The 16,847-nt window shown below is 45.3% G+C and overlaps 2 protein-coding genes across 2 annotated transcripts; one reads left to right on the top strand and one right to left on the bottom strand.

Annotated features, from left to right (window-relative positions):
• Positions 1 to 346: 346 nt before the first annotated feature.
• LOC142016977 (testis-specific serine/threonine-protein kinase 6-like) lies at positions 347 to 1,180 on the bottom strand. Its single transcript, XM_075001528.1, has one exon. The coding sequence runs from the start codon at positions 1,178 to 1,180 to the stop codon at positions 347 to 349; it is 834 nt and encodes a 277-aa protein (XP_074857629.1).
• Positions 1,181 to 3,187: 2,007 nt separating this feature from the next.
• NABP1 (nucleic acid binding protein 1) lies at positions 3,188 to 14,955 on the top strand. Its single transcript, XM_075001293.1, has 6 exons — positions 3,188 to 3,691; positions 4,118 to 4,256; positions 7,249 to 7,320; positions 11,293 to 11,368; positions 11,642 to 11,708; positions 13,452 to 14,955. The coding sequence occupies exons 1-6, from the start codon at positions 3,601 to 3,603 to the stop codon at positions 13,640 to 13,642; spliced, it is 636 nt and encodes a 211-aa protein (XP_074857394.1). The 5' UTR covers positions 3,188 to 3,600; the 3' UTR covers positions 13,643 to 14,955.
• The last annotated feature ends 1,892 nt before the right edge of the window (positions 14,956 to 16,847 follow it).

Raw genomic sequence — 16,847 nt, 5'->3', positions numbered from 1 at the left:
GGCAGGCTGGCAGAGCGCAGTTTCCTACACACTGTCCAGGGGCTGTCCTACCGATTCATGGTTGTTAGCAGGCAGCACTGCAAAGCTCCATGTGCTCAGAGTCTACCCACTGCTGACAGCTCTGTGTGATTGCGATCCATTCACTTCACCTCCTCCCCCTCCCCCGTCAGCTACAGCACACGGTTGCTGCTCCATTAACTACCCCCATCAACTTCACGGGGTCAGTTTTTTTGTAAACCTCCTGCGAACAGTCCCACATGATCAATATTGTTCTTGCAAGAGCTCTGCACACTCAGTGTCCCTCCAGCCAGCCCATGTGGTACTAGATGGGAAAAGCTGCTTCCTTTTAAACTTCCCCTTTCAACCAGCAGTTCTTGGCTACTTGTCCCACCCCAGGCCGGGAGGCTGGGCTGAATTGGAGCAGCTGTGCAATGAGGGCTTTGCAGGGCTCAGGCAGAGGGGACATGCCCTCAGGGTACAGAACTCCCTTCTTCTGGCGGCGGGGCATGCTGTGGATGTGGGTGTCGTCGAAGGGCATGCAGCCAGTCACCATCACGTAGAGCACCACGCCCAAGCTCCATATGTCGTACTTCTTGGCATCGTAAGGGATACCCAGCAGCACCTCGGGGGAGGCGTAGGCAGCTGACCCACAGTAGGTTGTGCTCAGGTCAGGGTAGCCACGTGCCTCCTTGCTAAAGCCAAAATCCGTGAGCTTTGCTCGGCGGCCATCAGAAGTGAGCAATACGTTCTCACACTTGAGGTCTCGGTGCACCAGGTTTTGGTCATGAAGGTAGCGCACGGCGCCCACGATCTGCCTAAAGATGTCCCGGGCCTCGGGGACACAAGGTAGTTTCCCCAGCCGCTGCACCAGCTGGAGCAGATCCGTGGACGCTGCTTCCATCACGATGTAGAGTTTCCCATTGCAGACCTCGATGAACTCAAAGATCCGCACAATGTGAGGGTGCCGGATCACCCGCAGGATGGAGAGCTCCCGAGGCAGAAACTTGTGTACAAAGTCGGGTGGTGCGCGGTGCCGATCCACCACCTTGATAGCCAGTGGGCCCTTGTACTTGGCTGAGGTGGCCACCCTCACCTTGGAGTAGCTGCCCTCACCCAGGGTCTGGCCCAGCTTGTAGCCCAGATTACTCAGGAGCTTGTCCCCTTGGGAGCCCTCCGACATGGTGTAGGGTCCTTTCAGGGCTGAACCGGACTAGGTTTATCGTTTTGGGGGCTGATGGCTTCAACCCATTTTACCTGGCACATGTACACCTTCATTCCCATATGCCCCCTGCGTGCCTGGCCCCAGATGCATCACTGCACACTTGGCTATTGTGAAGTGCCAGGAGCATCATATGCCATCGTAACTATGCGTGTCATATAACCCCATGGGTCTCCCATGCTCCCCTTTGGAAACCTAGGAGTACCACAGAGCTTAGAGAGATTTAAGATCTGACTTCATATTCCCAGAAAAATAAAACTAGACTTCTTAGTGCATGCACACAACAAGGGCATTGTCACTGGCTTTTAAAATATATGTTTTGGAAATTCTAGGGCCAAAAAGTTTGTAACTTACAGCAACAAATTACTTTAAAAGCTCACACCAGGGAGAAACACAGAGTCCAATCCCAGGAGAACGGAGGGAAGAGAAACAGCATGCTGATCAGGGCCCTGTTTATTGCACAGTCACAGCTGCAGTTTGCTACAGAATCTCATCCTTAGCGATTGGACGAAGGTCCAGATTGCCACAGAATAGAGGAGTCTTGTGTAAACAATGTTAGTGATTTTCCTGTTTCCAGTAGTGTGTATACCCTCTTTGGATTCAAGTATCAGAGATGCAGCCAAGTTAGTCTGTATCTTCAAAAACAACAAGACGTCCTGTGGCACCTTATAGGCTAACAGATATTTTGGAGCACAAGCTTTGGTGGGCAAAGACCCGCTTCATCAGACGCGGTTGTGACGAAGCGGGTCTTTGCCCACGAAAGCTTATGCTCCAAAATATGTTAGTCTGTAAGGTGCCACAGGACTTCTTGTTGTTTTTGAAGACAGACTAACTCCGCTGCATCTCTGATACTTGAATTCAAAGATACAGAATAACAAGGTTACCTCTCCTCTTTGGATTGTCTTCAGCATAGACAATTTACATGGGAAGCTCATTGAAATATGATGAATAAACACCTACCTTGCAATTAAGAAGATGCTGCCAAATCTCCTACTAAAATAAGAACCCCTTACAGGTTTACACTCCTTCCTCCTCCCTGGGAATAACACAATCTTGTGTGATACTTTCTGCTTACTCACTATGGATTTTTTTGTTTAGAAATACCAAGAAGTCTTGTGGCACCTTATAGACTTAATATATTTTGGAGCATAAGCTTTCGTGGGCAAAGACCCGCTTCGTCATCTGGGTCTTTGCCCACGAAAGCTTATGCTCCAAAATATATTAAGTCTATAAGGTGCCACAAGACTTCTTGTATCTGCGGATACAGACTAACTCGGCTTCCTCTCCGATCCGTGTCTGGAATGAAAGGGAACGGGTCACGCGGCCGCATGCGGCTGCCTCCAACTCTGACTGTGGTTATGAGACAGCATTTTATTTCAGAGGGAAACAAATGGATCGCTTCCTCGCTCCCCCCGCGCGGCTCAGCCAGCGCAGGCCGGCGCACGCGTCTGGAAAAGGGTGGTGGCTGATCGACCGCCGGCCTGCGATTCCCCACCCCGCGCGGAGAGCGAGCGAGCGATGCTCCGCATCGCCGGCGTCTGAGCGAATGGAGCTTTCTGACCGCTCGCCAAAGGGCCGAGGGAGCGTTCCAGGTCAGAGGACAAAAGAACCCAACCCAGCCAATGAGCAACTCGCACGGAGCACTCGCTGACAGCGAGTTCCATTCTGACGGCTTCGCGTTCCACGGCCGCTTCCATTCCACGCGCCTCCCCAGCTTCTGCAGGGATTGACTCGGCGATAGGGTCGGGGGGAGCCACCACTCCAATAGGCCCAAGCAAGTGGTTCGAAACAGGCTAAGGCACCACGTGATTGGCTCCCTCCTGTCCTCCCCGTCCCCGTTTTTCTTCCCTTGACCCCCGCGGGATGAGGGAGATGGGCTCGCCCCCCTGGCTATAAAAGGGCAGGCGCAGGAGCACATGCTTCATTTGCATTGCAGTGAAAGCCGGCGTGTAGGCTGGAGGCGGAGGCTGGGGTGGTTGATCCCACTGAGCTGGGACAAGCAGGGGCTGGGGAGCACTTGCCGAGCTTTTGTAACATAATAGCAGGCGAGGCCGGGGGCCGTCCCGGGGCTCGGTGCAGTGAGAAGGCGGCTGGGAAGCCAGGGTCGCCACAGGCTTTCACCAGTGGGGGCAGCGGCTGCAGCTGAGGAGTCTCAGTGCCTGAAAATCACAGTGCCCAGCCTCGTCCCTTCGCCTCCATCTTCCAGCTGTAAAAGGCTCCGAGTGTTCCTGCTGCCTGTTAATTTGGCTTGCGAGGGGACCCCCCAAAGTGTACACATCCCCCAAACCCGGGCTGGGCTCCCTGACGCCCCTTCTCTCCTGAGGGATGCTTTGTCCTGCTCAATCTGCCTCAGCAGCACCTGTGTCCATTTGAGCAGCAGCATGAGCATGGCAAACGACATGTACCACGTTATAAAAGACATAACACCCGGACTGAAAAACTTAAATGTCGTCTTTATTGTGCTGGAAATCGGTAAGTGGGTCCCTCTGAGCCATGTCTCGTCCTTTCCTCCTCCTCTCTCCCCCCTATTCCCTCTTCCTCTCCCTCCCCTTCGCAGGGTAGGAGAGAGTCCAGGTCTGCTGGGCTCCCGACACGTGCTCACACTTCCCGGGGGAGCGGGAGCCTCCTTTGATCCCGCGTTCCTTCTCTGTTGTAAAGGAAGAGCTTTCGCTCAGGCAAGGGAGCAGTTCCCCTCTTGAAGTGCATTGCTCTGGACGTTCTTGTCTGTTTATTTTATGGCTTTTGCTTCTTGATCTTAGGAGTATAAAGGGTCCATTACACTTGGGCAAAGTAACTCTCTAAACCAGCTAAACTTACTTGTTTTTGTTTTCAGACAATACGAATTCTCCCAGTTTGTGAGTTTTATGTTAAAAACATTATTTTAAATTCCCCATACAGGACGAGTTACCAAAACCAAAGATGGACATGAGGTGAGATCGTGCAAAGTAGCAGACAAAACTGGCAGCATCACAATTTCAGTGTGGGATGAAATCGGAAGTCTCATACAGCCAGGGGATATTATTCGATTGACCAAAGGGTATGTATGGGGTGGGGACAGGATAAGGCTTAGCTCAGCCTCATTGCTGGCTGTTCAAATAACTTGTTGCTCAATCGTCTTGTTAACCATTTCTGTGCTGTGCGGTGGGGTGGCTAAGCTCTGGAGGATCGGTGTCTTTATTTTGGAAAGGTGATGAATGTGGAAAAATTCCCTGTAATGAAAGCGTGTGGTTGAATTCTAAACAGACTTTGGCTTCCTCCAATGAAAGAAGCAACATGACACAGCCTGCCTTTTCTGGGCTTCTTCCTTGTCACGCTGGCAGCAGCCTGTGATCTATCATTAAATTAAAACCTCAGGGGCTCTGCTTGCCTCCCTTCCCCCAACCCTCAAACCTAACACAAATTGATGGAATTTATGGAGCTGTCTGCCTCTCAGTAACGGGTCTATATTTCACTAGTTTCTGTTCAGAGGAGATTTTGCTATTTAGGAGCTTTGCAGTGGTTTTCTTAAGTTTCACATTCTGTTCTGGGAGGGATGGCAAAGTTATATTGATCTGTACATTCAAGGTGGGAATGCAGAGAGTGAAATCAAAACCATGTTTTTTTTTTACACTTTTTTTTCCTGTGGCCCTGTGCTTGCAGAGAATGGAGGCGATAACGAGGGATTTAATGAAAATGACAGGAAATCTGCAGGTAGAAGTTAGTGTGTTTAAAAAAAAGTGTTTGTAAAATATGGTATTTTGTTCATGTGTAATGGATACAGTATAATGGGCCACTGGCAGATTATATGTTTTTAAGTTTTACAATATGCCCTGACTGATGCTAAATTATAAAATTGAAACTATCTGAAACTACTTTTAATTTCTTACTGTCCACTACATTTTGTATCCAATCTCAAGAGACTAGTCACTTTCATCTCTTCTTTTTTAAGTCAATTTCACTTTCTTATTCAGCCCTCCAACCCAGAAAAGTATTTTGGTTTGTTATGTTCAGGGATTGTGTGAATACAAACAAACTCCTCTACTCAGTAATTATAAAAATTGAGAATGTTTCTAGTGGCATAGTGGTTGAGTTTTTCACTTAATTCTTGTTTTGGGGATGAAAACAAATGACTATCCCCACCCACGTTTTTGAAGTTATTCTTGTGCAGATTTATTTTATGGAAAAGTCAGAAGTAATTCTTTATTATTAGTTTTTAACTCAAATTACATTTGTTTAAAATTCTGAGGGTTGACGTTGGTGTGTTTTCAGAATCCTTAAAGATTACAGCTGTCTTTGGTAAACTGTAGGTAGCCCTTTCCAAAGTCTCCTGACTATACTGTATAATAACAAAATTACTAGGATTGATTGCAACTGTTAATATCACATTTCTTTGTAAATAATTTATTTACAGTGTTGTCTGGGTCAGTGAATGGGAAGACAGATGGCTCGCAAGATAATCTGTATTAATGTGGTCCACACAATAGAAAAACAAGAACCTCCTGCGAGACATAAAGCAACAAAAAAGCCTGAGTGTTACTTATTTAGGGCCAAATTATGTCTTCTTTCTGCACCAATGCATACTTCATGGAAGGCAACAGATATAAATGGCAAATGCAAAGAAGATTTTACTTCAGACCTTACTTTACAACGTATTTTCTTTCCACTTATACTGGTGCACAAGTTGCACTAAAAACAGTCTACTCTGTCCCAGAGTACACTTTTGTATTGAATTCAGGATTTATCGAATGACATTGCTGCTGCAATGTAGGTAAATTTTGCATATAACGTAATCTTGTTTTTCAGTTCAGTCATTTAAAAAAGTTATCCTTCCGTATCCAGTGTACACAAAAACTTCCATTTATTTCTGTGCTGAATTCCAAGCCTAGAGGGATTCCACTGCATTAACAAACATTATCCCGTGTTGAATAGTAACAGAGAGGAAGCCGTGCTAGTCTATACACTGTCAAAACAAAGAGCAGTCAAGTAGCACTTTAAAGACTAGCAAAATAGTTTATTAGGTGGCCTTTCGTGAGACAGACCCACTTCTTCAGACCATAGCCAGACCAGAACAGACTCAATATTTAAGGCACAGAGAACCAAAAATGGTAAGCAAGGAGGACAAGTCAGAAAAAGATAATCAAGGTGAGCAAATGAGAGCGTGCAGGGGTGTGGGGGGGGAAGGTCAAGAATTAGATTGAGCCAATTATGCAGACGAGCCCCTATAGTGACTCAAAGTTCCCATCACGATTTAAACCATGCGTTTGTGCCGAATTTGAATATAAAAGCCAGCTCGGCTGTTTCCCTTTCCAGAACAGTGCGATAATTCTTTTTCAGTAACACGCATGCCTTTAGGTCATTGACAGAATGCCCCATTCCATTAAAATGTTGACTAACTGGTTTGTGAATGTGGAGTGTTTTGATGTCTGTTTTGTGCCCATTGACCCTCTGTCTAAGGGAGTTAGAAGTCTGTCCAATATACAAAGCATCTGGGCATTGTTGGCACATGATGGCATATATGATGTTAGTAGAGGAGCCTGAGAAAGTGCCCGTGATTCTGTGAGTAACCTGGTTAGGTCCAGTGATGGTGTTTCCAGAGAAGATATGTGGACAAAGCTGGCAGCGGGCTTTGTTGCAAGGGAAGGTTCCAGGACTGGTATTCCTGCGGTATAGACTGTGGCTGTTAGTGAGGATCCTCATGAGGTTGGGAGGTTGTCTGTAGGAGAGAACAGGCATGTCACCTAGGGCCTTCTGGAGTGTGGCATCCTGATTAAGGATGGGTTGTAGGTCTTTAATAATTCATTGCAGTGGTTGGGGGCTGTAGGTGATGACCAGTGGTGTTCTGTTCTTGGCTTTTTCTGGGCCGATCTTGGAGTAGCTGGTCTCTGGGTATGCGTCTGGCCCTGTCGATTTGTTTTTTTACTTCTCCTGGTGTTAAAAAACAAACAAACAAACAAACATCTGTTTTAGTGTTACTGTTCCCTGGTGAGTAAAAGAGAACCTTTTGCTTATACTTTTCTAGCACGTGACGTTATTGGCACTCTTTTGCCTAGGTACGCGTCTCTGTGGAAAGGATGCCTGACGCTTTACACAGGAAGAGGTGGTGAGCTACAGAAAATTGGGGAGTGAGTATCACGTTCTGTGTCTGTTGTACTTGTTCACGTGTTGCCCTTGGCAGGAGGCCACGGGGGTGGTCATCCTTACTAACCCTGAGACCCTATGTGAGATACCTAAGGCTGCTCCAGTGAACCCTCCCCTGCACTCCCAGCAGCTTTTACGGGGGCTCAGAGCTTTTCACGGCCGCCCCTCCCCTGCTGCTTCCCTAGTGAGTCCCAGCTCCCCCCATGTTCATCCATCTGGCCAGTAGGAGCCTAGGGGAAGGGGAAGAGAGAAGGCAGCCCGGCTGCCCGTGGCTGAGAGCACAGCTGGGGGGAGGGGCAGCCAGGACAGCAGTACACGTGGCTGCAGTCGGGCCACCCAAACACGTGTTGCCCCATATTTTTGGGTGCCCTACACAGCTGAGTGCTCTGTGTATGCCAAAGGATGGCCCTGGTTATGGGAAGTATAAACTAGCAGGGGTCTTATCGGTTGGATACAATGGGAGAAAAGAAGCAATGTGAGGATTTAGTGCTGTTCCTATTTGCAGCCTTAACGGCAAGAGAGGCCAGGGTGTTGCTCTTCCTGTCTGTGGTTGGCTGTGGCGAAGAGCAGTAGGCCTTGGGCTCATTTCAGCGCAGTGTGCTCCTAAGGGAGGGTATCTGCTGGGCTTTGAGAACAACAAGAAGTCCTGTGGCACCTTATAGACTAACAGATATTTTGGAGCATAAGCTTTCCTGGGTAAAGAGCCGCTTCGTCAGGTGCATGAGTGGAGGGCGGGGGGATGGTTTCAGAGGAGTATTTAAAGAGTTGGGTCCCAGTTATAGGGAGAGCCAGAGCTGACAAGGGTCTGTTCAGTCAGGGTGGAAAAGGCCCATATAAGTAGTATGTATGAAGAGAGGAAAAAGCAGGTCAGATAAGACGGGAGGATATGGCCCATTGTCAGTCTAATGTGGAGCTAGGGCAGAGAAGCTCCTTTTGTAAGGGGCCAGCCACTCCGTCTCTTTCCCTTCTGCTTAGGGATTCTCTGACTACCCTCTTTCGGAACAGGCAAGCTCCTGCTGCAAAACCTTTCTTCTTGGGTTAGCATATGCTCATGCTCACAGCCATGCCGCATAGAAACTTGGGCTCCTCTATTCATCCAGAGGCTAGGGCAGAACAGCAGCTGCAAAGTGAGCTTACGCACACTGCGGTGATAATGAGTTCCAGCCTGGTGTGCTTAAGGGGCTCATCCATCTCGAGGAGAGGAGAGGTAATTCAGCCTCCCTCCTAGCTGTCCTGTGGGTCGTGCTCGTAGGAGGGTAGTATGTAAAATGAGCTCAGCAATTATTCCGCTCTGCTTGCTTAGGCCGCAGTTTGAATAATCTGATTATGTTGCAGCCTTATTTTAAATCCTGTGTCAAATTGGAGAGAGCTCGGAGGGGACCATGATGAGCAAAGGTTAAGAGAGTTTGCGGTAGGAGCATCCATCACTCTTCTAGACTGTTAGAGGATGCTGTGGAGAAGCAAGCAATCAGGTGTTCCTTATTCAATAAGAGCAAATGCCTGTGACAAGGCCCGTGCAGCCAAATACTCAATGAAGTACCTATTTCTTTATTTCTAATGAAATAAATAATTCTGAAATGTCTACACTGCAGAGGGAATACTTGTATTGTTGAAAACGTCTGAGTGCCACAGGGATTCTCCAGGATCCCATTACGCTAGGTGCTGCACGAACACAAAATAGACATTTCCAGCCCGAAAAACCTTGAGAACTTGATGTCCCACCTACTGGGTGGCTCAAGAATAACAGAACCCCACTGGGTGTGACATGAAGGAATACACTGGAGTTTGCATTTCAGGCCAAATGTAGAACTTTCGAATGGGTGTTGCGCTGTAACAGGAGTGGATTAAGGTGAAATCCTTACCTGAACTTTTTTTAGGTCTGGACCAGCTGCCAGTTTAAGTGGCTTGTGACAGTAATTTTACTTTACAGTAAAAGTTCTGTGATCCCAGTCTCTTCTCTTCCCTCAATAATCCATGCAATGGTCTGTAGGATATTTCCCTTACTCAGCACCACTAACTGGAAAAGAATTATGTGAATTTCAGTGTCCCCCTAAGGTTCATCAACTTGGCTTTGATATTAACAGGTGTCACACAGGCACATCACGTGTTCCAGTCTTGTTGAGCTTGACTGAAATAGCCTGAGCCAGAAAACTTGACACCTTGGGCCCCAAGCCTTCAAAGGAAGAGCCCTTCTTGGGCTCTGTCTATGCTATGAGATAAATTCAAATTTCTTAATATCGGTTTTGTAATGTTGGATTTTATTGATTTGAATCTATCTTCACCTCCCCATGTGCTCCTCACAAAGTTGACTTATTGCTGCCATGCTCAATCGGCAAACATCAGCTGTTGCAGCAGTGCATTCTGGGAACCTAATCCCCAGTGCTGTCTTCCCTGTAGCATTCTGGGCATTTTTGCTGTTGTTTGGCATCATCTTCCCACATTGCATTGCTTTCATTCCCCTCCCGTGTTAAGCAAACATCCGTTTTTCCAGGAGGACGGAAAGAAGGAAGGAAAAGAAGGGCATCAACAAAGATTGCCATATTAACAGGAACCTCTTTCTTCCATAACTGAATTGCTTTTTAAAACAGTAGCTATAACTCAGTTATCAAGGATTTTGTAGAAATCAGCAGGTGTGTGTCTTCTCAACTGGGCATCCCCTGACTGTTCCCCTTCTTTGGTTGCATCTGACCCTGAAAATAATACAGGGACAATGAATAGCATGAAGAAAGATAAAAGATTTGAAAAAAAGAGTTGCTGGGGAAAGGATTTGTGGGTTCCCGGTCCACTATACAGCTTCTGTGCACAGTCTGTGTTCTCAACTGGCCATCCACCCACTCTTCCCTGCGTGAAGGGGTCCAAAGTTAGAAGAAAGAGGCTGCAAGTCCCTGCAATTCATAGCCATTGGGGGTGACTTCTCCCCGGTGGCAAAGGCCCGAAAAATATTTTTGGTGGGGGGGCCAGTTGAAGCAGCAGTCTCCCCCTCAGATGGCTGCAAGCTCCCAAAAATCTTTCCTACCCTTGAAGCCCTAACCTCTTGCAAGCCAGGACATGGTGACGCCTCGCAGCATGGTCAGCACCAAACGGCAGGGACGTCCTTTTACTGGGTCAGGGGATGTGGTGTGGCTGAGCACAGGAAAGACCCCGACTGCGTAGCGCCTGTGGGGGAGGGAGGGTGGTGTGCACACAAATGTAAACTGCTGAGAAGTTTCTCGGCCTCTTATACAAACATGACCCACACAATGGCCTTGCTGCCATGTGATGCAGCCAGGCAGCGGCTGGTGCCAGGCAGGGTGGGAAAAAACCGCCAAGTGTAGAGACAGGTGTACAGACTCCGTGCTGGGGCTATTTGTGATGGGTAGATGCACTCTCGGTGCTGATAGCAAAGAAGAAAATGCATTTCTCAGGCTCTCGTATAAACGTGAGCCCACAGGCTTCCTGGTCCCAACTTGAAATTCGTGATCTTCCTGTTATCTAATTTCTGCGCACTGGGAGAGCAGCGGAGATGGAAGTAGCCAGAACAAAGCACTGTGGGGCATTGGGGGTTATGTATGGGACACCCTTGGAGGCTAATAAATTAAATTTTAAGACACTGGCCTTTATTTGAATTTTAAATTCGAACTTGACGCTACACCCAGAAGGTACCGACGGTGATATGATAGTGTTATTAGTGCTCCCTAAACCAAGCTAATGCATTTACAGTGAAGACAGTTACATGGTAAATATCGAGCTAACGGCCTGAAATTCGCATGTATCATGTGGTGTGGTAGTAGTTTGGTCTCTTGTGGTATGGAGGGGCTCCCTTTGTAGGACTGGAGCCTGGTTTACTTACATATTAGTAGCATGAATGTACGAAGTGTCTGTCCACTCCCTTTGGAAATAATGAAGAACTCTCTCCTAACTCCTTAGAAAAAAAATCTGTTCTGTTGCTGTCGTCCTGATCCTGTTTTACTTTTCAGGTTTTGCATGTTATATTCAGAAGAGCCAAACTTCAGCGAGCCCAACTCTGACCACCATGTGCAGCACAACAAGCTGGTATGTTAAACTTCCTGGGGTCGTCTTGCCTTAAATATTCTTTGATCTGATTGCTAGAGGGTAGGCGGTGGTAAGATTTCTTTCTTTTAAAGTGCTTTTCAAGTAAGCATACAAAAGGCACAGAGGGGCATGGTAATGATGTGCTAAATAACTGTAGGGGAGCAGCGAGGGGGGATCTTGTGTGCAGCCAGCACAAAACTGAAGCAAATTCCATCCCTCCCTGTAAAACAAGTTTCTATACCTGACCCTTTTTTTCTCTGCATTTCTCTGAAGGCACAGGGTGAACAGAGTAATAGTTCTCCATCGAGTAATTTTGGTACTTATGCTTTCGGGCCAATGGGTAAGTTTTGTTTTATTTTATGGACGTGAAAGGATGGGAAACACTTTAATTCTTTGATTGGTTCTTGTTTTTTCAGCAATGAGAGATGCAGGGTTTTTACCTTTTAGGAGCAAAATGTGGAGCTCTGGTGTCAAGCAAGGGTCAAACCCTGCAAGCATTTTTGCACATAAGTGACTTTCCTCAAAAAAATATTTCCATTATAAAGTGTTGAGAATTGGTCTCCTAGGAATTCTTCAAGCAGGACTTTTAAAAAATGCCTGTGCCATGTAAGATGACATTCCATGCTGATTTTAATGCAACTCATGCTCCTAAATCACTTAGCTACTTCTGAAAATTCCACTCTGGGCTTTGAACTCACTGTCGCATATTGACCGGAAAGGGCAGACCTAAGCCAGACGGGATTTTAATGGTGCACTTAATTACTTAACCAATGTTAAGATTTAGTCCTGTTCTTGTGCCGCTCAACAGCGAACATTTAGTTGGGTTTAGTGTGCAGGTGTTGGAGGGGGGTTGGTGGTGTGCGATATGCAAGGGTCAGACTAGATAATTTGGTGGTCCCTTCTGGCCGCCTATGCCAGTGTCACATTTCCTGATAAGTTATTTACAGTGTTCTTTGTAGCCTGGCCGCTCGGGCGGCCATCCAGGAGAGATTCAGGTGCCGCCCAGCTGATAAGCAGAACACCCACAGTGGACAGCATATGTTCCTATTGTCGGTGCACATAGCAAAATGTGTGCTGCCCATAGATGGGAAATAATTAGAGGGAACATAGGTTATGTCCTAAAGGAAGGACGGCAGAAACCCGAACTCTTACGCAATAGGAAGAGTAGAGTGTAAGTATAGTTTTGTGGCAGCATGGTACCGAAAACAATTATATTTCAATTAAAAAAATGCATCAGAGGCCTTGGAATGGGTGTAGAGCTCATTTACACCTTTTCTCTGGGGTTGCATAATTAAATGCATGCATAGGATAATCCATACCTAGTGCTTGGTCATCCAAGAGGTGCTGCTGGCCGTTGCCTGAGCTCCAATGGATGCAGTTGAACAGATATGTGATGTTTGTGACTGTTTCCTCTTGGGGAACAGATCTTCACTTCTTCTATTTCACTCCTTTGAGTCCTTTTTGTTCCTTCAAGTATAAAAACTTCTGCTGAGCAAATAAGGGTGGTATTCTGCAGTCAATTTTTTCTTGCCTTAATGCTAGGGTGGGGCAAGTCCTCTGTCAGCCTAATTACTGGCTAGTCATTTGTGACCCAGTCATTTTGCACAGTGGACTGTCCTGTTTCCATTGCATTCACACCTGCATTTTAATGCCTGCTTCTTTGTCTCATTATCCTTCGTCCTGCTTCTGTGCAATCTTTAATTTTGCCCCATCCCCTCCTACTGCTTTTGCCATCTCAGCCTTCGTGCATTCTGTCCCAACAGCATGGGACCAGCTGTCACTGCCTACAGTGGATTCGCAGAAACCTTTTCTTTCTCTCTGTGACTGTGTGTGTGGTGGGGGGAGGTGAGATAGCTCCTGTACTAGCTGCTTTCCTTCTACTCCTTCCTCTCTAGCTTATCTGTCCTGTTCATTACAAACTGTATCTCCTGGTCATTACTGCTGTGGAGCCTCTGGGATGTGTCAGTAAACGGCGAGTGCATATGAGTGGAAGTATTGTCATATTGGCATCGAAGGGTGTTTACATAGAGGACCAGTGATTACGAAGTATGGAATTTGTGATAACATTTTACTGTCTTTTTAGGAAATGGTTTGCAAACAGGACCCGAAGCCAGTGGATTCCCGTTGGCATACAGTCATGCCCACTCCTATTCAGGTCCTGGAAGGGCCAATGGACGCGGACCCATAAATCCACCGATTCCAGCATTTAACAATGTTCAGCCCTTTCTAACCACAGTAAATGGGAGGGACCCGCGCAGACCCTTTAAAAGATGACTGTGCCAAATGTGGTTGTACAGCTTGCTTAAACTATACACCCTACTTGAACACTGAATGCACTTTTATTTATGATTAACTGTGAAAAAGTTTGTCCTTTATTGGTGTCTTTTTTTCTTTCTTGTCTATGAAGCGATTTTTCTTAAAGCGCAGTAAATCTTCTTATCTCCAGCATTAGTGGGGGTTCGAGTGGGAAAACATGAGTAAAAGTTTGAGCTAAATTAGGATGAATTTTTAAACCAATGGAAGCCAATTTCAGTTATATATTAATTTTTTTTTTATGGGTGGTTCTGTTGCTTCTGGTCAGTCATATAGCCTCAAGCAGTCTGTAATGTCCCATAGTCCATGTACGTGACTTCTGTGAGGGCTAATGGGAATAGTGTGGCTTTATTGAGAGACCTGAACGGTCAGGGTTTCTTGTTTAAAATTGCCATTACCCGCGAAAGCAATAAGTGCATCAGAGTTGGTCACTGTCAGCAGCTGGCTGTGCTGCTCAAATCAAAGGATGGGTAACTCCAGGAGATTTCAATTGGCTACAGTAAAGAGATGTTGAGTGACTGACCAATAATAGCTTAGCTTTTGTTGCCAAGAATGTAAATTATTTCTTGTTACGTCATCCAGAAAATGCCAAGTGGTCCTTGAGGAAAGCTGCATCCAACTGGCACACAACGTAAAGAGTAGGAGGGAAACTTCTAAATTAAAAAGGGTGTTTCTTAGTGTCCTTGTGTGGCTTCAGTCGACGAAAGTATCTTTGTGCTGTTTATAAACTGTGAGAACTCCAAAGTCACAAGTAGGGAATGAGGTGCCAAGGATCCTGCTGCTTACAGATTTAAGGCCGCACATCTAACTTTTCAGCAAGATGGCCACCACCTGGACTTCTGGTTACCTATTTTTAACACTTGCTTATGCTCAAACAAAATACTAGATTCAATAATATTCCTACTAGTGAACAGAGGTACCGGCCTGCCATACAGCAGCACTTCCAGTGCCATAAAGTGTCATTTTATATTCCAAAACAAGTATTTTTCTTCCCTTTTATATGCAGAGACAATTCATTTTATGAGCTTATGCCATGATGACCACCACCACGTCTAAACAAAACGGGTGCAGTTCTCATCCCACCTAGGATGAAAACTCTTGGTACTAGAGCATATAGGAGCAAAGTATTTATGTGTAAACTGATTCCATTTCTGTACTTCCGAGCAGATTTGGAAACAATTCAGAAGCTGTCAGATGACTTACTGGATTCCCGCTTTATTTGTTAGATTCTATTCTTGAAGCTGATTTCATAAATAAAAGTTGCACTAACTATTTGCCAGACATATATTTCTTTTGGTCAAGCCTTGGAGATTTCCTGAGTTTCGAAGTGGGAGTTGTCACTGAAGTGATTCCAATTCATTGAGTTATTGAGTCTGCTTTCAACTCTTCTTGGTGTTTGAGGCATTTTACCTGCTGTTTTTGTTTTATCACATTTGAATTTTGGTGTTCTGAAACCACAGTTTCAGTGCTTGTCAAAGTCAAGAGAAGTGGTCTTCACCTTTGTCAAAAACAATCCTTGTGTGTAAAGGTTCACTGCTTGCTTAGAAACACGAGTTTTTAAAAAACTTCATGAAAGTCACTTGGAAGATTTTTGTGCCCAAAGATCCAAAAGCTATTTACCTCGGATACAGCAAAGAGCTTCACATGATGTTTGCATTGGTAAAACAGACATTGCTCCTTTTACCTTCTGATTAAAATCAATGAATCTGAGATGTTAAATAAAATCTAATCATGTAACTCCCACTATAGTGATCAGTGATACTGTTGTCCAGACTGTAGAAACCTTGTGAAACTAGAAAATTCCAAGTGAATTTTGAGGAGTGTTGTAAGTTGGGAGTGGAGGTGATATGTCACCTACAAACACTCTCCATTCTATTTCCTTTAAAAAATACTGAAAGTAGAATTTCAGATGCACTTTAAAGGTTTGTGTGGCTCTCCTTTATTAGCAAGGTATTATGTGCCCCTTACTACAGGGTTATAAATATTCTAAGTGACTGCCCACGTTTTCAACTCAGAAGTTATTAAAAAGCACTGTGCTTGTGGTACTCAAGGTAGAGAACACAATATTATTCAAGGTTCCACGGTACAGGCCTTTGTTTGTTATGTTAATATTCACAATATTACAAGGGTATACTGGCAAACCTTTGTTTCCTGGACTGGGAAATTCAGAAAATGTGAGCACAACTTTACAAGTGCCTATTGTTTGCTTTAGTCAAATAATTTCTTTAAGGAACAAAGCTGAGCTGGTAGGGCATGTATTTTAGTTCATTGCACTTTTAAACAGACACAGTAACAATCACGCGTATGTTAACCAGACTGTTAAAATAGAGATGGCTAGTAAATTTAACACAGGAAGTGGATAAATGCTTTCAAGACTTCTTGGAAGCAAATGACACGATTGAAAGAAATGAAGCATGAAGATGGGTCTTCGCTTTTTTCCAGGTTGGTAACATTCTTGTCTTCAGTATTTAATGATTTGTTTTAACCTTAAGTTGTGTCGTTTTATTAATTTAGTTTTACTTCTCTTTAGGGGGAATCTCTGCAGAATGAAGCCAGGTGAACTTTGATCTGTTTAGCTATAGGCAACTCAAACCCCTGAGTTTGGCAAAAGAAGTCAAAGGAAGAGTTTGTTTTTTTGTTTTTTGCCCAAAGTTCACCTCCATTATAGAAGGCTCTGACCTTGTGAAGGAATCCATGCATTTGCTATATTCTAGTGAGGAGGCTCAGTCACTTGCTGCGGAGAGTGTATGTTGTGTACAATTGAACCCCATTTGTCTGGATATTCTAAAATCAGCTGAGGATTAGGTGTTTGTGGTTTGTTAGCTTTTAAATTTTTAGGTTCTATGTGTTCTGTTGATTGGAATGGTGCATCTGTGACAATATCCCTCAGGCCTAAGTTGCATTAGGACTGGAGTACACAATTTTGATTTCCACAGCTAACCAGTTAATTACCTTCAGTTTGTTTTATATGAAAAATGAGGTTACTAATAGTTTTGCCCTCATATTTTACTGTGTTAGTTCTCAAAAGTGGGGCAGAAGTATTAGCCTGATCATAAAGATGGATAGATTACTGTGATGTGAAGCATTTTGCCTCAGGCACTCTGCTTTAGTGTGTGTACCATATGGATTTACCACCTCAGAATTTAGTCTGTTCCAGGTTCTGATA

This window comes from Carettochelys insculpta, chromosome 8 (genome assembly GCF_033958435.1).
Source record: "Carettochelys insculpta isolate YL-2023 chromosome 8, ASM3395843v1, whole genome shotgun sequence".
In the NCBI taxonomy this organism is placed as follows: Eukaryota; Metazoa; Chordata; order Testudines; family Carettochelyidae; genus Carettochelys; species Carettochelys insculpta.
Note: the sequence above shows the minus strand (reverse complement) of the source record. Positions and strands in the feature narration are given on the sequence as shown.

Excerpts from the sequence above, each read along its gene's own strand:
- LOC142016977 (XM_075001528.1), bottom strand. The coding sequence starts at position 1,180 with ATGTCGGAGGGCTCCCAAGGGGACAAGCTCCTGAGTAATCTGGGCTAC.
- NABP1 (XM_075001293.1), top strand. The coding sequence starts at position 3,601 with ATGAGCATGGCAAACGACATGTACCACGTTATAAAAGACATAACACCC. Across the intron at positions 3,692-4,117 it reads CTTTATTGTGCTGGAAATCG|GACGAGTTACCAAAACCAAA; the intron begins GTAAGTGGGTCC and ends TTCCCCATACAG. Across the intron at positions 11,709-13,451 it reads TTATGCTTTCGGGCCAATGG|GAAATGGTTTGCAAACAGGA; the intron begins GTAAGTTTTGTT and ends CTGTCTTTTTAG.